Genomic DNA, 25,128 nt, shown 5'->3' on the forward strand with positions numbered 1-25,128 from the left:
TAAAATGCTTAATGCTGTTGAGAATCATACCCTGAATGAACCACTGTGCCACCGTGGGCGGCACGGTGGCACAGTGGTTAGCACTGTTCAATTCCCGCCTCAAGCAACTTTGTGTGGAGTTTGCACATTCTCCCTGTGTCTGCGTGGGTTTCCTCCGGGTGTTCCGGTTTCCTCCCACAATCAAAAATGTGCAGGTTAGGTAAATTGGCCATGCTAAATTGTCCATAGTGCTAGGTGAAGGGGTAAATGTACGGGAATGGGTCTGGGTGGGTTGCGCTTCAGCGGGTCGATGTGGACTTGTTGGGCCGAAGGGCCTGTGTCCACGCTGTAAGTAATCTAATCTAATCTAATCTATATTAAAGACAGGTTCTTGGTGGCCCACTCCTGTTCTATGATTCAGAACACAAGGAAATGAATTTACATCTGTAACCTTCAGATAGAAATCTAGTTGAGACCAGATATTTTTCTTACAGTAATCTGGAAGGTAATTATCCTAGGTTGCTTTTGTATCACTCCTAATAGCTAGATAGAAAACAGTGTTGTTACCTAGTTTGAGATCAAAGTTGAGCACTTTCACATACCTTTTTTCCTGAGGCTAAATATCTGGAATTGAAATGGTAGGTGGTACTGCAAACATTTAAATGTAGTTGTTTTTGTTTTACCCAGTATTCTGGAGTAAAAAATTGTGAAGTTTTTTTTGCTGATGTTAGCAATATTCAAAATACAAAAGAGATGGTGCTGCCTTCAAATTAAATATTTTAATACTTTGCCTCGCAATAAAATAACTTTTCCATGCTCAGCCGATGCCCTCCCCAACCAGCTTGGATGCCTGTGGAGTTTATTTTATGTAAATGGTTGGGAAACACTTTACCACTAATGCTCTAATTTTCTAATCAACCTGTTTAGAGATGTTATTACACACGTCTGGATCAGGTGGGACTTGAACTGAGGCTTCCTGGCTCAGAGATAGGTAGCTGAAAATGCGTTGCTGGAAAAGCGCAGCAGGTCAGGCAGCATCCAAGGAGCAGGAGAATCGACGTTTCGGGCATGAGCCCTGTGATAGTGGCAACATTGAGCAAGCAAGAATGTCATTTAACACACTAGCATTTTCCCTGCAAAAGCTCTCTAACTAGACATATCAAGTGGATCTTTCTGATGGTTCTGAATGACTTAACAAATGTGTTTTCCTAATTGTCGAACACTGCTTGGAGCATACAGTGATCATTGCTGAGTTTATTTTGACTTTGAATGATTGCTGGCTTTAATTTGATCCATTTTCCTTCAATGTGCTTGGTTAGTTATATACTATGTGTTGCTGGAAAAGCACAGCAGGTCTTATGAAGAAGGGCTTATGCCCAAAACGTCGATTCTCCTGCTCCTTGGATGCTGCCTGACCTGCTGCGCTTTTCCAGCAACACATTTTCAGCTCTGCTCTCCAGCATCTGCAGTCCTCATTTTCTCCTCAGAGATAGGTATACTGCCACTATGCCACAAGAACCTTAAAATTACTGCTTTGTTTACATTCATAGAATATGCATCAGGTGCTTAAGCACACAAGCTTTATATGGAGTGTAATGCTTGAATGAGCAGGAAAAAATCTTGACAGATGAAAAAAACCATCAGATTTTGTCAAAGCTTTTCATTTCGCACCCATCAGACCAGTTTGCAAGAAATACCAATGTAAAGGGAGAATAACATTTGTACTGTCTGAGAGAAGAATGCTAATTGGATGGTAAGTTGTTTCACACTGGCGCTAAGCAGTAGCATACACGTGTGTTGTTCACCACGAACAGGCTCTACATTAACTCAAAAAGACACGCTACCTATCACACAAATGACTAACCTTGTATATGAATTTCAGTGAACGGGGATGCTAAGCATGTAGGCCATATGACCCAAAGATTATATTTGGTTGTTAACTTAAGCAAGTTATTTACCATATCCAACCAACCTATGTTTGCAAACCTTGAAACACAGTGCAAACATTAGGCATAATTCTGTGTTTGGACATTTGCTAAATAATTGTGATCCAGTATGTTTCAGCTCAATAAAATAGGATAGAGCCATCATAGCAGACTTGGTCTTCTAAAATAACTCCAATAACGGGGTGATAGATATTTTGAAAGCTAATTGAAAATCAATTGACCAACAACTTTGGGATAAAGAAATTAGGCAAAAGAGGGAGATTCGCACATTTTAGCAGCATCAATTTCTGTAAGCACAGACTTATGTACAGAATCATCAATAAGACATTAGCTACCAGGATAATAGAGCTTTTATTTTATATTGGAATTTCAAAATAAGATGAATTTTGCAGATTGTCTAATTAATGAATTTTAAAAATTTAAAAGCCTAAAGTGGTGTACTGAAAATTGAAAGAGTAGATCTTGTTATAGTCATGATGTATAAAATTCAAGTCACGCACTCTATGGCAGAATAGATCAAATTCAATAAGTCAATAATTTGAAGGATTTTGATTTTCAGGTGAGATATAAATCGGGTACTAGGACGACTGCATCTGACACACTGAGTAGACTACCTGGCCCATACAATATCCTTGGTTGACATGTTAACACGTAGATTTGAAGGTGGTTTCAAGTTTGATAAGTTACTTTTTTGGCCAGAACCTGTGTGAACAACTGCTGAAGACGAACATCGAAAGTTGCAACAGATCATTATCCAGTGATGGTCTGCCAGAAATACCTTGGAAGATTTGTTCATTTCTCATTACACACATTAAGTTGTGATAATTTGATCAGCTATTTTCAAGGCCAAACAAATCCTAAATCCAAAAGCATCATATCAAAATATCATGTCCATGTTAAACTATCGACAAATGGGTATTGAACTCAGGACTGTTCGAACATGAATCTATGTACTGGTCAAGAAAGAGACAAGAAATTCATTGAATTATGAATTAATGTGATGCATTTCAAATATTCCAAGCACCCTCAGCAGAGGGAGCCTCTGCAACCGCACAATGTCTTATCCACTCCTTGAACAAAAGTAGCAACCAGCGTTTTCACAGTGCTTGGGGAAGATTGCATCTTTGTGATGGATTGCTTTTTTAAAATTTCCCATTGTGTGACAACATAACAACACAACGGGTATGACTGTCACTGACACAATGAGTCCTATTTTATGTTATTGTGTGACTCTGATCATATAATGTCTGAGAATGGACCGCAAAACACGGACAAACCATTTCAAGGTATGTGCACTAAGTGAGGGGTGACCCATTTCACATTGTCTGAAGGAAATTGTGAAGCTACTTATTGTCTAACCAATCGAAGACGCAGGATATTCTTCTTCAAAGACAGGGAAATGAAAGAGATATTGGAAAAGCAAGCAGATACATAACTACTATATCTCTGGACTGGACAGAGAGTACAAGGTAAAATTGAAAACACACATACTTGGATCCAGTAAAGGTTGCTAAAGTCTGCATACCAGAGCATACCAAGTTATTACTGATCCTTGTGCTATGTGGTGAAGAAACAGAAGCCAACTCAGACCATCAATCTTTCAAAAAGACAATGAGGAAGGACATTCTGACAATGATTGTATAGTAATGTTCAGTAATAGCAAGCTGCAGCAAGACAACCATGTTGTCAAACGATTGTAATAGATAACAATGTGAACACTTTTTCAGGCAGGTATACAATCGTAAGTTCAAGATAATCTATCAAACTTCAAAGCATTATACTGAAGTCTGCAATGGTATCTTGTTAACTTTGTTTTATCTGTTGTGATGTTACTGCACCGTTAAGAAGTATATTTTGTCCTTTTTTTTAATGAAGAAAGGTTGAGACAGATGTGATGAGCAATCTGCCCAAGGCCAATAGACAAAACACTTGAGGCCTTTGGTTTTCTTTTGAAGTTGGAATAATAGAAGCAGCCTGAATGAGTGGGATCAAGCTGTCACAGAACCAGGATTTTTAGTTTTAACTTTCTGGGTTTGCTGGGGTCTTGAAGCTGGATTGGAAGCTCTCATTCCTCTCTCTGTTACAGCTAAAAGTTGGGGTTCTCTTCCTGCTGCTAGAATTGCGTGTGAGAAAATCTATTTGACTGAATTTGCCTTTGCCAAGCATGTGTTTATGGAGTGTTACTTTATTGGAAGAATTAATTAGTAGTAGTTAATATGTATATATTATTTTGTTAAACATTTTGAAAGAATTACAGTTAAGTTGATTTTTAAAAAATTTTGTCTGTATTTTAACTGTTGTAAAGAAATAAACTGTGTTTTACTTAAACTTGATTAGTTTGACCAGTCGACTTGCATCCTGAATGCAGTGCCTTACACTTATCTTCAAAATAAGAAAAGTTAGGGCATAGACTATCTTAATATTTTCGAGGAGGTTTGGTCCGGTCCATAACATTGTTTGTACAATTATCATGTTGGCAACAGGGTAAGAATATAAAGATCTCAAACTCTATCTTGTCTTGGATCACTTGAAGCACAACCTTCTACTGAAAATATGTTTTGAAGTCGTAAACTGATTAGCCCTTTGGTATCTGAGGAATGTAATGCTTGTGCATTATGGTTGGTTGTAATAAATGTCTGTTAGATTCTTTAGTACAATGATACCCACATCTAGTTTCTTATTTTATGGGATAAAACATAAGTATTGAAGCAAAAGTTAGAATACCCAGTGAGAGATCAATTCACAATGAAAGTCCAAATACTCCACCATGTCAGCACAAACTCAGAAGGTCATGCTAATATATGACTGCATCACCCAATAAATGATACAGTGAAAATGAAAATAACAAAAAGCAGCTCCCAAAATTAAAAATATCCCTTGTGATAATGTCCGTGCTCTTGAAAAGCAAATTATTTTGACCCCAATGCACCAGGTGAGGAATTGTGATCTTTTTAAAATGTCTCCTTAGTCTGTTGCAACAATGAAATGTCATAGGCAATGGTTAGGTTTTCTTTTGCTGGAGATGGTCATTGCCTCGCACTTGTGTGGCATGAATGTTACTTGCTACTTGTTAGTCCAAGTTTGAATGTTGTCCTATCCTTGCAGCCTATGGACACAAACTGCTTGATTATCTGAGGAGGTGTAAATGGTACAGAACATTGTGCCATCAATCAACATCTCCACCTCTGATGCTATGATTGAGGGAAGGCCACTCTTAAACTGCTGAAGATGCTTGGGCCTAAGGCACTACCCTGAGAACCTCTTCTCATTATGTCATCAGTCTTGGACGATTGACCTTTAAAATCTACAACTATTTTACATTGTGCTATCTGTGGAGTGATATCCCTTGATTCTCAATTACTTTAGTTTTGCTAGCATTCCTTGGTATCACACTCAGCCAAGTACTATCTTGAAGTGAAGGACAGACACTCTGGAGTTCATCTTTTTTATCACATGTTTGGACCCAGACTACGATGAAGTAAGGAACTGTGGCACTGGGGAACCCAACTTGAGTGTCAGTGAGCAGTTTATTGCTGAAAAAGTGCCACTTTATAATACTGTAAACAGTCTCTTATATCACTTTGTTAATGATTGAGAGTGAGCTGATGGAGCGATAATTGGCTAGGTTGGGTTTTTCCTGCTTTCTATCAGACAGGAAATAGCTATGCAGTTTTCCTCATTTTCACGTAGATGCAATATTGTAACTGTACAACAATAATTTGGCTAGGGGCATGATTAGTTCTCAAGCATGAACGTTCAGTCTTAGACATGGTCATGGCCCTTATTCTTTGCTGTATTTTTGCCTTCAGTTGATTTTGATAATGTATGGAGCAAAGCGAGTTTTCTGAAATCTATAGTGCTTGGTGTCATGTTTTGTTTTATTTTGTCTGGTAAAGCATCTAAAATGAGTTATTGTTTCTCTTGTTGAAAGATGAGTTGCAGAAAAGATGCTTGCCGATTTGAGTGACAACAATTGGAGATTGTTGGAAAGGCAGGTTAGACAAGAGGTGGTGATTTCCAAGGACAGAGAATTTGGGGTAGGACTTTGAGGAAGAAGGTGTTAAAGATGGTATTTGAAAGTCAAGGGACAACAATGTTCAATACAAGAAGGTCAGTGTTTTTTAACTAAGTCCCCACTTGTAGTGGGAGCTATGTTTCAGCTAACCATACTCCATAAAGCTCATAACCCATTGATTACTAGTTCCACATATTTATACTATTGATTCACATCAAATGAATCCTTAGTTAGAATGTCCGTCATTTTTCTTTGTCTTTCCATTGGTACTGCAAGACACTTACCTGGTGGAGCTGGCATTGTTCTCCTCCTTTTGTCTGTCTGGTTTCAGTAAGTCTAAGCAATCCAAAGTCTAAGCAGCTTAAAATAGAAACAATTGGAATGCATTAAAACGTTTAACAACTGACATTCTTCCTGACATTCATAGAATCCCTACAGTGTAGGATGGGCAGTTACACTATGGGCAATTTAGCATGGAAAATCCAATTAAACTGCACTTCTTTGGATTGTGGGAGGGAACCAGATTGTCCAGAGGAAACCTACGTAGACACGGGAGAATGTGCAAACTCCATACCAAGAAGGAATTGAATCCAGGTACCTGGTGCTGTGAGGCAGTAGTGCTAACCACTCAGTCATCATGCCACCTGTTTAATGGAAGCATTGTGGAAGTGGCATGTTCTGCGTATATTGGGGTCCCATTTTAAATTTTTAACATGTTCACCCACATTAATGTCACTATGTGCCCAATGTCTCCATGTTCTACATAGAAGACCCTTCTTTCACCATGACAGAAATTTTCATTTGTTCTGTGATTAAGATATAAACTGTCAGCTGAGCAGTAGAATATTAAAGTAAGCATCACAAAATGCAATCCCCTGATTAACATCCTGAGGTCATCAGATGTCTGCAAGATGTGTATTTGTCATGATTTGTTGCTCTTGGAACATGTTTATTCATTCTGAGGCTAACTTTGAGGCTAACACTATCTTTCAGAAGTTAAAACTGGAGGCCTCATGAGCATGCTACTATTTATAAGTGGTACTCAAGGAACATTGAGTTCCAATATCCATTGTAGATCTTGGGCTGAAATGTTTGAAAATTACGAAGAAGATACATTCTTGTGAAGGATAATAACATTTTTTTTTGCTATTTGACAGTTTTAGATAATTCCTTACAATGTTTTATTTACACTATTATTTCCTCAAATTACGAGACTTTGAATTTACTTTTGATTTATTTAGGTAGTGTATTGCTTTGGAGTTTCCATGTTAAAATCAGTTTTTTTTGTGTATTTTAGTAAATTAATGTAGCAAATACCTGGGAATAGGTTGGAAGTTTCTACCATGCTGAGGGCAACAAATATGTTTTGAACTAAGCATGACATTTACTCAATTCATAACTAAATGCCAAGTATGTGAACATGATTGAAAATATATATATTTTTAGCTTCTTGAAGTCATTGCTTCTACTTTACTTTTTGTTTCACACTGTGTATACAACAGGAAATTCTAGTTTGGTTATCTGTCTAGTGAAATGAATGAATGTAAACATATTGCATCTAATCTGTAAGCACTAGTCTCCACTTGTGCAAGGGCAGAAGTGGTAGAAGGCTGTGTGTCTGGAAGCCGGTGTCCAGTGGTGTATCATAGGTTTCAGTACTAGGTCTATAGAGAAGAAAATGGCAGGGGCAGAGGGAAAATTTTAAGTAAATTTGCAGGTCATGTGAAGATTGGCCAGATGGTTGACAGCGAGCAAGAAGGTCTCAGGTTACAAGAATATATAGACTGATTGGGCAGATCAATGGCAGATAGAATTTATCTCTGATGGGTATGAGGTAATGCACTTGAGAAGAAGACAAGGGCGTACTCAATGAATGGCAAGACACTAGGAAGCTTGAGGAACAGAGGGGTCTTGGCGTTCTTGTCCACAGATGCCTGAAGACAACAGAACAGGTTAATAGTTTACTTAAGAAGGCTTATGAAACACTTGCCTTTTTCAGTCACATAGATTATAAGAGCAGAGAGGTTATGCTGGAACTGTACAAGACTTTAATTAGGCCACAACTGGAGTACTGTGTAGTTTTGCCTTGAATGCTGCCTGACTTGCTGCGCTTTTCCAGCAACACATTTTCAGCTACTGTGTAGTTTTGGTCACCACACTATAAGTAAGATATGATTGCACTGGAAAGATGCAGAGAAAATTCTCCAGGATGTTGCCTGATTTGGAGCAGTTTGCTATGAAGAGAGGCTGGCTAATTTCAGATTGTTTGCATTAGAACAGAGATGGCTGAGATGAGATTTGATTGAGGTGTATAAGATTATGAGAGGCAGTAACAAGATAGATAGAAAGCAGCTGTTACCCTTCGTTGAATGGTCAATAACAAGGAACATAATTTTAAAGTGAAAGGCAGGGGGTGTAGAGGGGATTTGAGGAAAAGTTTTTTTTCACCCAGAGACTGGTGGAAATCTGGACTGCACTGCCTGGGAGGATAATTGAGACAGGAAATCTCATGACCTTCAAAAGTACTTGAATGAGCACTTTAAGTGTCATAGCATTCAAGGCTATGGGCCAAATGCTGACAAGTGGGACTAGTATATGTTTAGAATACTTTTTTTTGGTGCAGCCATCATGGGTGAAAGAGCCTCTTCTGTGCTGAATAATTCTATACCACAGTTCTCATTTGATGGGAAGCTTTGGTTTTTATTTTATGCTACTGCCAAGGGTTTCTGCAAAATCTTGTGACTGAAGACATCCTTGCTAATATTTAACAACTGATTTTATGGACTGCAGAAATTAGCCTGAAGCTAATGGGGTTTTGGAGGGGAGAATGTAATCCTTCTTGTGGAAACATCAAGTAATACAGCATGGAAACAGTCCCTGTAGCCCAACTCATCCGTGCCGAGCAGGTTTCCTAAACTGAACTAGCCCCATTTGCCTGCGTTTGACCTATATTCCTGTAAACCTTTCTTATCCATTTAGCTATCCAAATTTTTTAAAAATGTCGTAATTGTACTTGCCTCTACCATTTCCTCTGGTAGCTCACTCCACTCTCTCGTAAAAAGTTGCCCCTCAGGTCCTTTTTAAATCTTTCCCATCTAACCTTAAATTTATGCCCTCTAGTTTTGGGCTCCACTATCCTGGGGGAAGACCTTGGCTATTCATTTAAATACATGGTCTAATCAAATGACAGGTAAAAAGGCTTGAATACCTAAGTATGAAGAAATTACTGTGGTGCTCCAATATTGAATTTGACAGTAAGTTGACAGAATTAAACTGTCTATCACACTGAATATCAAAAAAACTAAAGTTAAATACTTGCTTCTTTTACTGCCAGATTGTTTTTTAACAATGTTGCTCTTTTTTTAAGCAAGGAGCGTGAACCCAGAACCACAAGAAATTTTGAAGTATGGCCTTTGAGGATATTATGTTTGTTTTTCCTCATCAGTTTCACAAGAATTAGTTATAAGTTATATTCTTGTCAACAATTATCAGTTGTTATTGTCAAAAAGTCAGCATGTTGTTTCCCTCATTTCACTTCACACAGAAGCCTAGAAAGGGCTTTTGCCCGAAACATTGATTTTCCTGTTCCTCTGATGCAGCCTGACCTGCTGCACTTTTCCAGCACCACGCTCTCAACTCTAATCTCCAGCATCTGCAGTTCTCACTTTCACCTAAATAATAACATTGTTCAAAAACTAAAAGGCTAATATAAAACAGCTTCTCTGACATAGAAAAATATTTTAGTCTCAGTTGTTCAGATTTTAATTATTGTTGGAGATTTAAGAATTAGACCTTTTTTAAACTTTGATGCTGTTCAGGGATTTGAATGAGTACTGTGGTTTTTCTTCAGGTATTAATGAAATATTATGAACTCCATGGAGTGTTGATATACTTCAAGAGAACATAAGCAGATTGCTGGAATGGGTGGGCATGTGACAGTTGAAATTTAATTAAGGGAAGTGTGAGGTAGTACATTTTGGTTGGACAGGGAGAGGCAATGTAAAAAGCAGTAAATGGCTCAATTCTGAATGGAGTGCAGAGACACTGTGGCTTTGGGATTATATGTGCACAAATCATTAAATTCAGCAGACCAGTTGGAAAACATATTGGCAAGTACTAAAGTCTTTAAAACTTGAGGAATAGAATTCAAAAAGAAGCAAGTTATGATAAAGCTTTGTAAAACTTCTGTTCATCTCACCTTGAGTATTGTGTCTAATCATGCCCTTTGTACCTCAGGAAAGATGTGAAGGGTTAGAGATAGTGAAGAAAAGTTCCAAGGACAAGGAACCTCAGTTATGTGGATAAATTGGACAAAGTTGTGTAACCTTGTTAAGGGAAGATAAATAGATTGTTAAATATCTTTAAAACCATGAATCATCTGGATGAAGTTGATTGAAACTGCTCCCATTTGTGAGGATTGAGGACTAAGGGGCTGCAGTTTATAGTGATCGTCGACAATACAAAAAGTAATATGAAGGAAGCAGATTCAGTTGAGAATTTTAAAGAGAATTGGATAATTGCTTGAAGTGAATACATTTACAATATTACAGAAAAAGATAGCAGAGCTATTTTCAAAAAAACATTTGATAAATTGCCACACAAAGTTGGTACATATAATTAGGACTCATGGAATTGGCAGTAATATATTAGCATGGCTAGAGGATTGGTTAATGGACAGAACCAAAGTTAAATAGGGCATTTTCAACCTGGTTAACAGTAACTAATGGAATGGTGCAAGGATCAGTACCGTCCCTCCTTTTACTTATAATTTATATTAATAAATTGGATGAAGGAATATAGCAAATTACATACCTACATTTGCTGACAATTGTTAGTCCACTGGAATATTGATGTTCAGAGAGACTTGGGTATTCTTGTACATGGAAAACAGAAAGTAAACCTGTTTTATCTAACACTGCCATCACTTCTGCATGCTTATGTACCTTTATGCCTCAACTTTGGAATGGTCTTCCTAATATTTCAGTCCCTCCACAGTGCAGCCACTTTCCCACTTCTGTACAGTCCTTCTCATGTACCACAATTCTCCTATGTTCTTTCTTGAAGACTACAATAAAATACAGTCTGTTGACAAAAGATCTAAGTATTTTGATGAAGTTAGGTCTTCATCCTTGGAAGACTAATCAGTTTTGGTAATAAAACATATTATCCGACACTAATGACTGCTAATAAGAGTGCAGGATTACTGTGATGACTCATTTGGGAACTGTGCACCAATAAATCGAGCCCCATAATGATCAGACCACATTTGGAGTATTGTGCATAGTTTTGGGCTCAATATCTCAGGAAAGATGTCCTAGTCCTGGAGCGTGTTCAGAGGTATTTCACGAGAATGGTACCAAGAATGAAAAGCTTAGCATCTGAGGAATATTTGAAGGAGTTTAGAAGGATGAGGGGTGATCTAATTGAAACATACAAAATACTGAATGACCTGGACAGAGTAGAGAATGAGAAGATGTTTCCATTGGTAGGGGTGACTGGGACCTGAGGGCATAGCCTTTGAGTAAAGGGAAGATCTTTTAGAATGGAGATAAGGAGAAACTTCTTCAGCCAGAGAGTGGTGACTGTAGAGGCCAGGTCATTGAGTACATTTAAGACTGAGATAGATTTGAGGATCAAGGGTAATGGGGAGAAAGCAGGAGAATGTGGTTGAGAAACTTAGCAGCCATGATTGAATGGCAGAGCAGACTCAATGGGCTGAATGACCTAATTTCTGCTCCTGTGTCTTATGTGCTTACAGTTTTAAGCCATCCCAATTTTTTAATGCCTACTTAGCAACCAACATAATCATTTTGCTTGATTGACTGCTGTTCAGGCCAAAAATAATTCATGTCGGGTTTCATTATTAACAGGGAATTTATTAACAGGGAAATAACTATGTAAATAAGCATATTATTTAACCAGTGGCAACAAATGGGTTACTTCTCTCGGATTCAAGAGTGTGGTGCTGGAAAAGCACAGCAGGTCAGGCGATATCTGAGGCGAAGGAGAATTGACGTTTCAGGCAAAAGCCCTTCATCCCTTGAGGGATGAAACAGTTCTCACTTTTTCCTTACTTCTCTAGGAGTTAAGCTATACCTGTATAAAACCCCAAAACCACATACGTTCATTTCTATATAAGACAAACAAAAACAGTTCGATATAAATATGATGAGTGGAAATGTAGACACGGAAAAATAAATTCTGAGATGTCAGAATCCTGATCACAAAGGTGGAGTGTTATTCTTTGCGGTTCTTTTGATTTCAGCAGTAATAAAATGGCGTTGTTTCAGTGGTGATGATCAGTCTTTTCTTCCATTAGAATTATTACTTTATGATCTCTAGGTTTTTTTTAACGTTTTCTGTTAAATAGAGAGAGATAGTTCTTATTGCCTTTTGTTGGCAGGCTTCTGGATGTCTCTGAGTGTACTGCACTCACAGATTAGTGACAGACAATGAGAATGGACCAATCTGAAGCTATTGTTTGGCATTTTTTTTTCCTTTCCAAGGATTCCTCTATGCTGCTCTGTCTCATAAAGTATCCACCTCATTCTTTCAAAAGGTAGCTTGTAAAGCTAAAGTGTACACACACAATCTCACTTGCTCTTCAAGTTGCCAAAACAAAATCTCTTCTGGTACTTGTTTTATATACAGCAGCATCCAATCTCCATTTTCCAGTTTATAGTATGTATAAATATATAAGTAAATATAAATCAATATATGTAATTACTTTCGTTACTTAAACTAGTTTGAGTATATATTATCAACGTGAACTTATTTCAAAATGGTTTCCAGTCAAATTATAGATCCATTTGGCCAAATATGTTTCATAACCTGAAAATTCTGAACTGAGTTTTCAGCATTATGTGTATGTTTCCCTGGTGTCTATATGTGAACATTTTGTAAAACACAGCTGGTGGGATTTTACATCAAAGTTTGAGCCATTTAGAAGAATCATTTTATTCTCTTAGAGAATATCCAGAATCTAATATTAAGAATATGAAGTTCTAAGATATCACTTTGTAAATAGTTTGTTATAGTTACAGTTGCAAAGTACTGGATAAATTTAACATTTGTTGATCAAAATCCTTTCCGAAGATCTCAATTGAGGAATTTCAATTTTTACAACACAGGAAATATTCAGTTTGGTGTTTGAAGAAAATTGTACTGCAAAATGTATCTATTGTACTAATGTTGGCCATGCATCACTCATCATTTTCTGTGTCTCATTAGATTTAAGCAAGCATTACTTGACAGAAACTCATGTTTGTACAATATGTGGCTTGAATTATTCATTAAGCTACATCAAACTTACAAGTTGCATGTAAAATAGCCTACAGATCAGAATGTATTTTTCCCTGTCTGCATTTCCACTCATCGTACTTATATCAAACTGTTTTTTAGCATGTCTTCCCACATGTTTTTCCTTTTGGGAAGTAGTGTGGAGTGGTGGAAGTATTTCTGGTCTAACTATCACCTTGTTGAATCATGCCACGAATGTTCCATCATGACCAGCAATTCCTGGCGTGGAACACAATCCAGAAGCTTCTGACCCAGAGCTAGTGGCACTACCCTTGCACCAAACATCCCCACACAGAATTAAAGAGGTAGCAGTGATAATGAATTCCCATTTCTTAGTTTGGCACTTTCTATTTCATGTTGCCCCATCTCACAGTTAAGAAATGAATACTCAGCTTTGTGGGTTCTGCAGTAAAAGCTGAAGTTGATTTACAGAAATAAACTTTTTTCATACTTTTTGTAATTTTGTTTTCTTTATGAATATTTCCTTAATGAGGAATGCATTGTTTGTCAGCTTGTCATTAATCCCTGTCCACACCATTGACTCTTTAAACTTTGTTGCTTGTTTGCACATAACACTGTAGAACAGAATTGTTTCCCTGGCAGCTGTTCTGAAATTCCACAATGAAAACCTTTTTGGTGGGGAAGATTGCCCTCTGCTGATGATATTTGTGTGGGGCAATGGTGCAATGTTTCCATTCAACCAATAGAATCATTTCTTGTTTCGTTTGGGAAATTCCTCACAATAATTTGTTTCCTGCTCTGCAGGATTGATTAGTGCTTGTTGCTGCTGCTGCTGGTGGTTCAGTTAGCAAGGTTGGCAAGACAGCTTGCTTAGGATGCAGAATGTTGCCAAAAGCAGGGGTTCAATTCCTGCATCGGCTGAGGTTGCCATGAAGGACTCTCCTTCTCAACCTCTACTCGCCTGAGGTAATGTAACCCTCAGGTTAAACCACCTCCAGTCGTCCCTGTAATGAGAGAGCAGTCCTAATGTCTGATAGGACTGTGGCGATTTTACTGCCTGCTGCAGAAATTGACATTAAAAAGAGACTATCTGCACAGTGCTTGTACAGGAGGAAAGGCCATTTAGAAACTGGGCAGAGGAAGAGCAGCAGGTGGCAGAGGATGGAAGATTATTTTGCCAACCACATGAGATATTTGTACTATTATTTGAGAAATGACCTTCCCCTAACTTTCAGACTTATGTTTGTTTCTGCAGGCAATGGTTTGCCTATTTGACTGTCATTGTTAAATGTTTCAGCATGTTCCTTTTTGATGCCAGTGAATCCCTTTACCTTCACAGTGTAGGATTTGTAGTATTTATTCTGCCAATTTATTTCACTTCTGTGTAATCTGTGGATTCGTTTAAGCTGATGCTTATTTGGTCCAGATTTGATATGTCTAATTCTGTATTTATTCTTCACGAACAACATTATGCCTTGGTTGCTGTCTATTCAGAAAAGTCAGTGCAGGGATGGCTGCTGTTCAAAAACTTATTTTAACAATTTGAACTTTGTAATCAAAAGCTCAATTTTCAGATCTCATTAAATTTGTGGATATAATTAATACTGAAGAGTACTGAAAGAAATTGAGAGATTATTAACAATCTTACAGCATGGGCAAAAAGTTGCCAAATGAAGTTCAACACACATGAATGTGAGACCATACATTTTGGTAGAAAGAATGGGGAGGTCACATATTTACTTGGAAGTTGTATGACTCAGTGATACTGAAGAACAGTTGGATCTCAAAGTTATGCCAGTATTTAGCAATATCTTGTAAAACAAATCGAGCACTAGATTTCATTCCTAGAGTTATAAAACTGAAATTTAGGGAGGTTATGATATTCCTTGTTTCGACTTTGGTTGGACCGTACTACTGTGTGCAGTTCTGATTGCTACATTATAAAAAGGATATAGATGTGTTGAAGGGAGTGCAGAAATGATTTACAAGAATGATACCATTTATTTATCAGGAAAGGATGAACAGACTGGGTCTCTTTCTCTCCCAAAAAGAAGGCTGCAGGGTGACATAATAAAGATCTTCATAATTATCAAAGGCTTTGATGCAATGAAAGTAGAAATAATGTTTACTTTTGTGCAAAAGAGCATGGCGGTAATCACCAAAAAATCCTCCAGAGAATTCAAAGAAACTTCTTTGCCCAAAATTAATGAGAATGTGGAAGTTGCTACCATAGGAAGTGGTTGAAACAAATATAACATTTAAAGGGAAACTTGACAAGTAAATGAGAGCGAAGAGAATAGAGGATTACAATGGTAAATTTAGGCCAGATAAGTTGGAAAGAAGCTTGAATGAAGCATAAGCACTGTCATGGCCTTGTTGCCCCAGTCTGTTCCAGTGCAGTAGATTCTTTGATGTTAACTTTTTATAAAGTTTAAATACCTGACAAATTTTCTGGGTCACTCATAAATGCCAGGTTAAAGTGGACAGTGATGCATTGGAATATGAAGCAGTTATACATCGTTAAAATTGAATAATACTATTGAACTCGGGGTGGCCTTAATTTATAGTCGTCCAGAATTTTTAGAAATCGTAGAAACTTATGATGCAGAAGGAAACCTTGCATGTGCATCGTGTCCATGCTATTTGATGAAGAACTACCCAACCTAATCACATATTCCAGCCCTACACATCAAGTTAATTAAAATTGTTACGCAAGTAATTTTCTGTGTGCTGACTGTTTCTGCCCTTACACCTTTTGAACAGAGTTCCAGGCTCCTACCACCCTCTAGATGACAAAAGTATTTCCCAATTTATCTTGTAATCTTTCTACCAATTACTTTAAAATAGTGCATCCTGGTTTTTGACCCTTCTGCTCAGGTAAGTAGGTTCTATCTGTTTTCTCCATGGAGGTTCCTTATAATTTTTATGCACCTTGATTAAGTCACACTCCAACTTCTCTGCTCCAAGGACCAGGTTTACAATTCATTCCTCCATTTGATACCACTAGCCCTTTAGCAGCAATTCAAGTGTGCAAAGCAGGAGATAATATTTTAAAGGCTGAATCTCATAAATAGATTTTACTGAATGTAACATATTCAAGGATGCCCATCAATCAAGATACTGGTGATATAATTAGTGGACACCTCTACTAGAATTGCAACTACTGCTCACTATGCAGTAACATCCTAGCATCTGTGTATGTGCTTGAGTATATTGCTTCAGCTCTGTCACAAGACGGATATCATAGAGACCTGTATTATTAATCCGAGAACATGAAGTTAGATCCCGTTGGGTCTTTTGGAGAATTTTATATCAATGCAGGAGTTCCTCAGGGTACTGTCCAAAGCCCAACCATTTTCAGCTGCTTCATCAATGACCTCCTTTCCATCATAAGGTCAGAAGTATCAATGTTCACTCTTGACTGCATAAATGCTCAGTATCTTACGTAATTCCTCAGACACTGAAACAGTCTGTATCCACATGCAGAAATATGTGAACAACATGTAGCTTTGAACTAATTAGTTGCAGGAAAAATTGGTTTCACAGAACTTCTAGGTAATGACCATTTCTAACAAGAGACTGTCTAACCATCGCTCCTTGATGTTCAATGCAATTAGTATAGCTTAAACCTTTGCTGTCAACATCCTGGGAGTTGCTGTTGACCAGAAACAGAATTGGACCAGCCATATTTGCACTGGCTCCAATTAAATATAGGCCAGAGCTGAGGAAATCTCTCAAATAACTCATCTTCTGTCTCCCTCAAGCCTGCTAGCTATCTATAAGGCACAAGTCAGGAATGTGATTGAATACTCTCCAATTGCCTGGATGAGTATAGCTTTTATCACATTTTCTCCAACACTTCTCTTTTTCCATGCTCCTCTTCTAAGATGTTTACTCTTTACTGAAACATGATGCCATGAGGAATGATCACCCTCCATTACCTTGCTCAAATGACCATACTTCACAGAGGAGCATTTTAATAAGTGTGAATAGCTAATTGACCATCCCCAACCCTGTTCTCATCACATATTCACAGTTCAAGAACTGCATCAGTTGATCTAATATTGCATGGTAGTAAACATGCTGCAATTGATCTCACCTTGAGTCAACAGGGCCACTAAACAATAAACTATAATGGAAGTGCCAGTAAATTCTGCCCTTCTTAGTCGTATTGAGGTCAGTTGTACCATTCCGATTGTTGCTGCTATGGAGATCTACTAAATTCACATAAACTGATAGTTGAACCTTCCTGATCTGTGTGATTGGGCTTTTTATTGTATAAAGCTACATTTTAGAATTGCTATCAGATAAAATACCTTACACCAGGAAATGTGCAGCAGGTGTTCTATCTCAACAATATACTTTTGCATTGCTCTCATGCTAACCAACTTAAACAATAAGATTTTACACACATTTGTGATAATTTATCAGCAGTTTTTGAGACTTATACCTCTTAAAACATGGCACAAGTATATTAATTTAAAACTTTGAAGAAGACTTTAACATAATCTGTCTGATTTGACCATATGCATGCAATTTCTTACAGAGGAATTTTGCCTATATTCTGTGTAACCCTTTGCAATTGCAAAAGTAGTGATTAATAATGCAAGTCTTATTTTGAAGTTTCAATAGTTAAGTCAGGAAATAGGAAACATTTTACTTCTTTACTCAACATGAATGAGATGTTACTGAAGAATATATGAGAGATGCTTGTTTGAATTTTGATTTTTTTTAAAATTCAGGATTATGTATTAACCAGACTTAAATCTACAGCAGTTTCCTCTGTAAACTTGATAAAACATCTCTGAAACCTATTTCTCAGAAGTATATTACAAAACAGAATAATTCCATGGCAATATTTTCATAAGTCAGTGATTGTGATCCAAAATGTTATTATTGCTTTTTGAAAAAATGCAATTTTGACATTATACCTGTTCATGTAGTATTTTTTCTCCTCTTGGCAGTGTTTGATCATCTGAACATGGTTTGGCTTTGACTGAAACCTAGCCTTCCTTTTGTGAAGCCCTCCCATTTGCCAACACTTTTTCCATCATCTGTCTTGCATAAAGCAAGGAAGTTTTTATTTGTAATCTTTTATGAACCAATTATCCTTTTTTTCCCCCTTTGTTATTCCTGTTACACCTTTTTGGAGAATCTGGCCTTGGACTACCTCTTCTTTTCTCTTTGTCCTCCCCTTTCCTGCCTACTGAGTTCCTTATATGTCATGCATTTTCTTGTTTCACCTTCAGTCTAAGCAACTTCTGAACCATGTTGATTCCATTTTCATCTTAACTCACCTTGCGCTACCATATTTTTCATTGGGCTTATTGCCTACTTCCTCCACCCTCTCATCATTCAAAAATGGCCCTCTCTGAGATCACCGTGTTTATGCTAGCATCTCCTGGTCTCCCTAGCTTATTCCTGATTAACAGTTATTCATCCCACATTCCCATGCTAATTGATATTATAAGTGTGTCTTCTCAAATATTGAACTATCCTTGACCATAATTCCCTCCAAAGTAACGTTCAACATCTATTTCCCTTCAACATCTTTTAATGTGTCTCCTCTTAATGTGTACCCATCTTAGTCATGATACTGTGTGTATATTTAGCTAATCAGATTTCTGTTTCTGTCACGTCAGTTTTATGCATGTTACAATTTAGAGTAGGTATTCTTGACTCCTTTAGCAGCTGGCTGGAATTGTCTTTCCTCTTTCGACATAACAAAGACAAATCTTCACTTTAATTATGACTCATTCTAATCTTGCCTAGAAGATCAACTCTTCCCCACCACCCAGTTCTCTAGCTACTCTCAACCTCTTCGCTCTTTTTATAGATGCGTACACATACACACATGCATGCATACGCACCTTCACAAGAACTCGCTACTGTCTGATTATTGCCTCTTGTACATCATCATAAACTGTAAAGAACAAACAAGAAGATGCTTCCTTTAATTCATCCTTTTCTCACTAGCATTTCAGTCATCTTGTGAAAATGAATTTTTCCAACTCGTTTCGGTTAGCCTTTTGTACTTATGTTACATTATTACTGAATTTCGTTACTTACTTTTTTATGAATTTATGATATCAATGTTGTTCGTTCCCTAGTTAGATGTTTGATAACTTGCAAATGTAATACTGAATGTGATGAAACAAAACCATTTGGCACCCTCCTGGAGCTTTCTCAAGTATTTTATTTGTTCATCCTCGTTGTTAATCCATGTCAACATTATGGCTAAACTGACTTAGCAATGATATTTGGAAAAAATCTACATCCAGCTTATCCAAAGTTCATAGATGTGTTATTTTGTTCGAATTTGTATCAATTAGAGATGCTGAATTCTAAGATTCTTATGGTTCTGTGTTACTCGATGTGTGTAAGTGATGTACAGTTTGAATATAGGAGCTAAACAACTTTTTTTTCCCAGGTTGGATCAACAATGAAGAAGATACCTCGTAAATTCTTTTCATATCTACAATTTCAAAAGGCTTTACAGTTTCTTCAGTTCCAATCAAGAGATGCTGGTGGAAATATAAAGCAGTTCCGATGTATAACATCAGGTCCAGCAGCTAGTGCGACAATTTCTGACTTTATTGAAGTGTTTGGGAAATTCTACAGTCGAGATGATTATACAAACATTACACCAAAGATATTGTCCAAAGTGGGAAAAAGCTTACATAACCAAAGAAATCATCCTTTATGGCTCATTAAAGAACGCATTAAGAAACATTTCTATACACAGTATTTGAATCGTAATAGAAATCCAATCTTTTCAGTGTATGATAATCTGTCTCCTGTGGTTACCACAGCGCAGAACTTTGACAGCTTGCTTATACCAGTGGATCATGCAAGCAGGAAGAAAGGAGATAACTTTTACCTGAATCAAACTAATATGCTCCGGGCTCATACATCTGCTCACCAACATGATCTTATTCGTGCAGGCCTTAATGCCTTTCTGGTAGTGGGAGATGTCTATCGACGAGATGAAATTGATAGTAGCCACTATCCAGTCTTCCATCAAATGGAAGGAGTCAGACTATTCTCAAAACATGAAGTAAGTGTTGACTGATATTATTCCTTGGTTACCTGTTAAAAATTCTGCTTTATACAAATTCTTAGTGTTTGGTTTTGTGTCGATGGATGAAAAAGCCAGTATCTTTTACGATATTGTAAAGCAAAGAACTGCAAAGATCTGAAACAAACAAAAACAAAAAGCATTGCACAACATACCCAGGAACACACTATTTTACAGATGGTAATGTGTAATAAGTTAGGATTAATATGAGATCTAACTAGTTAAGGACCGTCGAGGAGTTAGCAATAATAATGTAGTAGAATTTCAAATTAATTTTGCGGGAGGGCAACTCTGGTCTCAAAACAGAGTCGTTAACTTAAATAAATGCAACTACAGAGATATAAAGAAAGAAAATGTTGTCTGAAGCAGTCTGGGAAAAAAGACTAAGGGAAAGGTCAGTAAATGACCAGTAGCAGACATTTAAACAAATATTTCATCACCCTAACCAAATTTCTTTCTAATCAGAAAGAAGGACTAGATAACTACCTGTCGTTAACAAATATCCAGTCAAAAACTAAGACATACAAAGTGCAAAAAATGAGTGGTAGGTCAGAGGATTGGGATTGTATTAGGATCCAGCAGCAGAGGAATAAAAAGCTAATAAAAAGGGAGAACATGGATTGTGAAAGTAAACTGGCAAGAAATACAAACAACAAGAGCTTCTATAGGTATAAGAAGACAAAGAGTAGCTAAACTGAGTGTTGGACCCTTGGAAGCTGTGACTGAGGAATTGATAGTTGGGAACAACGAAATGATTGATAATTTAAGCCAAAAGTTGGCATCGTCTACATGGTGGAGGAGACTAACCAATCCAGAGATATCATAAAAGCAAACTTCTATTGGGAGAAAAGGTCTTATAACAGTTTCTATCACTTGGGACAACATATTTGATAAACTAATGGGATTGAAGGCAGATAAGTCACCAAGAACTGATTGTCTGAATCCACAGGTTTTAAGAAAGTGGCACCACAGATGGTGGAGACATTAGTTGAAATAGTCCAGAACTCGCTTGATTCCCAAAGGTTCTAGAAGATTGGAGAATTGTTAATATGACCCCCATTTCAAGGAGGACCAAAGCAAGAAACTATAAACAAGCTAATTAGTCCAATATTTGTTACTGGGAAAATACGAAAGTACGTTATTAGGAAGGAAAAGCGAAATTTTTAGAAAAGCAGAACACAATCAAACAGACCAATTTGTTTTTGTGAAAGGGAAATCATGTTCAGCAAATTTGTGAGAATGGTGCACATTAATGGTTATTGTATACGGTAGGATCTAATAGTATTGGCGATAATGTATTAACATAGATTAAGTATTGGTTAAGACACAGAAGATCAAGAGTTGGGATTAATGAGTCTTTTTCAGGTTAAATAACTAATGTTTAACTAATGGAGTACCACAAGGATCATCAATTATTTACTATCTATATTAATGACTTGGCAGATGGGGCAATGTCAAGCATGTGGTACTGGAAAAACACAGCAGGTCAGGCCGCATCCGAGGATCAGGAGAGTCGATATTTTGGGCAAAAGCCCTTCATTAGGGCTTTTGCCTGAAACACGACTCTCCTGCTTCTTGGATGCTACCTGACCTGCTGTGCTTTTCCAGCACCACACTCTCAACTCTAATCTCCAGTATCTGCAGTCCTCAGTTTTGCCTAGATGGGGCAGTGTGTATTGTATCCGTATTTGGTACAACACATAAAGAAATAGAAGGGCATGTTGTGGTGAGGACATAAAGAATCTGTAAGGGGATTTAGATTGTTTGATTGAGTGGGCAAAAACTGTGTGAAGGAAATGTGAGGTCATGCACTTTGGTAGGAGGAATCAAATGGGGAGAGACTCCAAAAAGGGTGTCGCAGAGGGATCTGGGTGTTCTTCTGCATGAAACAGTGTTGGTGTGTGGATGCAACAAGTAATTAAGAAAGCAAATTTAATTTTGATCCTTATTGCTCAACCCATGGGGCATAGTTACAGAATTAAAGAGCCATTCATTTAAAACTGAGGTGCAAAGGAATTTCTTCTTCCAGAGGGTAATGAATGTTTGAAATTCTCGACCCTAGAGATTTGTGCAGTTGGATCACTGAGAGTACTTATAAGGTAATTTTATTTATGAGGTAATTTTAAGTATAATTTGCTACAAATCTGTGCTTATCACTGAACAGATGTACAGTTTTTAAGAAATGAATGGATTTAAAATTGAATGAATGCTATCAAGGCTTGTGTAATGATGTGAATAAACAGCATGTAAGTACCGCTATACAGGCAGCCACCAGGTTATAAACAGGTTCTGTTCTGAGCCCATTTGCAAGTCAAATTGGAAACAAGTTGGAACACAATGCAGGACAATATAATGCAGTCATTCATAAGTACAGGAGAGATTTGTATGTCAGATATTTAAAACTACATTTCTGTATAGGATAGTGTTCATAAGTACAAGCATCATAATTAGTATTTTCACAATTCAGGGACTCCCTTTATTCCGAAATCAACATCGTCATTGCTGAATTTTTAAACCAATTGTTTTATCAAAAATGGTACTTCAAACTTAATATACTGCATTAAGATCAGTCCTGCTTATTTTTTATTATATTTTTCATTAAACTAATGGAAGTACTTTTTTAGGATAAAAGTATAATATTGTCAAAATAAAACTAAAGTGAGACATTGGGACCAGTTCTGGGGGAGGTGGGACTATTAACGGTCTACACCTGGGCAGGACTAGAACCAATGACCTAGGGGGTGCTTTTGCTAATGCTGTTTGGGAAGGTTTAAACTAATGTGGCAGGGAATGGGAACCAAATGAGGAGGTCAGTGGACAGCAAGGAGGTAGAAACTAAAACCTGGAAGGAACTAGATAATGAAGGTAGCGTGACTAAGGGGAAGAGTAGGCAGGGAGCAGATGATGACAGCTGGTCTGAGGTGCATTTATTTTAATGCGAGAAGTTTAGTAAGTAAGGCGAGATGAACTTAGGGCTTGGATTAGTACCTGGGAGTATGATGTTATTGTTTTTACTGCGACTTGGTAGAGGGAAGGGCAAGGTTGGCAACTAAATATCCCAGGATATAGATGCTTCAGGTGGGATAGAGAGGATGGTAAAAGGGTTGGAGGAGTTGCATTACTGGTCAGAGAGGATATCACAGCTATGCTGAAGGAGGGCACTATGGAGGACTTGAGCAGTGAGGCAATTTGGGCAAAGCTCAGAAATAGAAAGGTGCAGTAACAATGTTTGGGCTGTACAACAGGCCTAGGTAAAAATAAGGACTGCAGATGCTGGAAATCAGATTCTAGATTAGAGTGGTGCTGGAAAAGCACAGCAGTTCAGGCAGCATCTGAGGAGCAGGAAAATCGACGTTTCAGGCAAAAGCCCTGCATCAGGAATAGAGGCAGAGTGCCTGCATGGTGGAGAGATATATGAGAGGAGGTTGGGGGTGGGAGAAAGTAGCGTAGAGTACAATAGGTGAATGGGAGTGGGAATGAAGGTGATAGGTTAGAAAGGAGTGTGGAGTGGATAGGTGGGAAGGAAGATTGGCAGATAGGACAATTCATGGGGACAGTGCTGAGCTGGAAGTTTGGAACTGGGGTGAAGTGGGGGAAGGGGAAATGAGGAAACTGGTGAAGTCCACATTGATGCCTTGGGGTTGAAGTGTTCCGAGGAGGAAGATGAGGGGTTTTTCCTCCAGCTGTTGGGTGGTGAGGGAGCGGCGGTGAAGGAGGCTCAGGACTTCCGTGTCCTCGGCTGAGTGGGAGAGGGAGTTGAAATGTTGGGCCACAGGGCGGTGTGGTTGATTGGTGCAGGTGTCCCAGAGATGTTCCCTAAAGCGTCCAGTCTCCCCAATATAGAGAAGACCGCATCGGGAGCAACAGATACAATAAATGATATTGGTGGATGTGCAGGTAAAACTTTGATGGATGTGGAAGGCTCCTTAGGGGCCTTGGATGGAGGTGAGGGAGGAGGTGTGGGCACATGTTTTGCAATTCCTGCGGTGGCAGGGGAAGGTGCCAGGACAGGAGGGTGTGTTGTTGGGCATCGTGGACCTGATCAGGTAGTCACGGAGGGAGTGGACTTTGCGGAAGGTGAAAAGGGCGGGGGGGTGAGGTGAGGGAAATATATCCCTGGTGGTGGGGTCCATTTGGAGGTATCGGAAATGTCTTTGGATGATGGGGTTTATGCGAAGGTTGGTAGGGTGGAAGTTGAGCACCAGGGGAGTTCTGTCCTTGTTACGGTTGGAGGGATGAGGGCTGAGGTGCGGGATGTGGACGAGATGAGTTGGTGGGTATCTTTAACCATGTGGGAAGGGAAATTGCAGTCTCTAAAGAAGGAGGCCATCTGGTGTGGTCTGTGGTGGAACTGGTCCTCCTGGGAGCAGATATGGCGGAGGCAGAGGAATTGGGAATATGGGATGGCATTTTTGCAGGAGGTAGGATGGGAAGAGGTGTAATCTAGGTAGCTGTGGGAGTCGGTGGGTTTGTAAAAAAAAATGTCGGTGTCAAGTCAGTCGTCATTAATGGAGATGGAGAGGTCCAGGGAAGGGAGGGAGGTGTCAGAGATTGTCCAGATAAATTTTAAGTCAGGTTGGAATGTGTTAGTGGAGTTAATGAATTGCTCAACCTCCTCATGGGAGCACGAGGTGGTGCCAATGCAGTCATCAATGTAGCGGAGGAAGAGGTGGGGAGTGGTACTGGTGTAACTACGGAAGATGGACTGTTCTACGTAGCCAACAAAGAGACAGGCATAGCTGGGACCCATACCGGTGCCCATGACTATCCCTTTTGTCTGGAGGAAGTGGGATGATTTGAAGGAGAAATTGTTAAGGGTGAGGACAGTTCAGCCAAATGAATGAGAGTGT

The 25,128-nt window shown here is 38.3% G+C and overlaps 1 protein-coding gene across 5 annotated transcripts in view; it reads left to right on the top strand.

Annotated features, from left to right (window-relative positions):
* Positions 1-25,128, top strand: part of fars2 (phenylalanyl-tRNA synthetase 2, mitochondrial) — a 446,969-nt gene that overhangs the window by 68,419 nt on the left and 353,422 nt on the right. For all 5 annotated transcript variants that reach the window (XM_060849841.1, XM_060849840.1, XM_060849839.1 and 2 more), the window contains one exon: positions 19,631-20,257. In XM_060849841.1, the coding sequence (XP_060705824.1) occupies positions 19,643-20,257 (615 nt within the window). In that variant the 5' untranslated portion in view covers positions 19,631-19,642. The remainder of the gene's footprint in view (positions 1-19,630; positions 20,258-25,128) is intronic.

Source organism: Hemiscyllium ocellatum, chromosome 34, assembly GCF_020745735.1.
Source record: "Hemiscyllium ocellatum isolate sHemOce1 chromosome 34, sHemOce1.pat.X.cur, whole genome shotgun sequence".
Classification (NCBI taxonomy): domain Eukaryota; kingdom Metazoa; phylum Chordata; class Chondrichthyes; order Orectolobiformes; family Hemiscylliidae; genus Hemiscyllium; species Hemiscyllium ocellatum.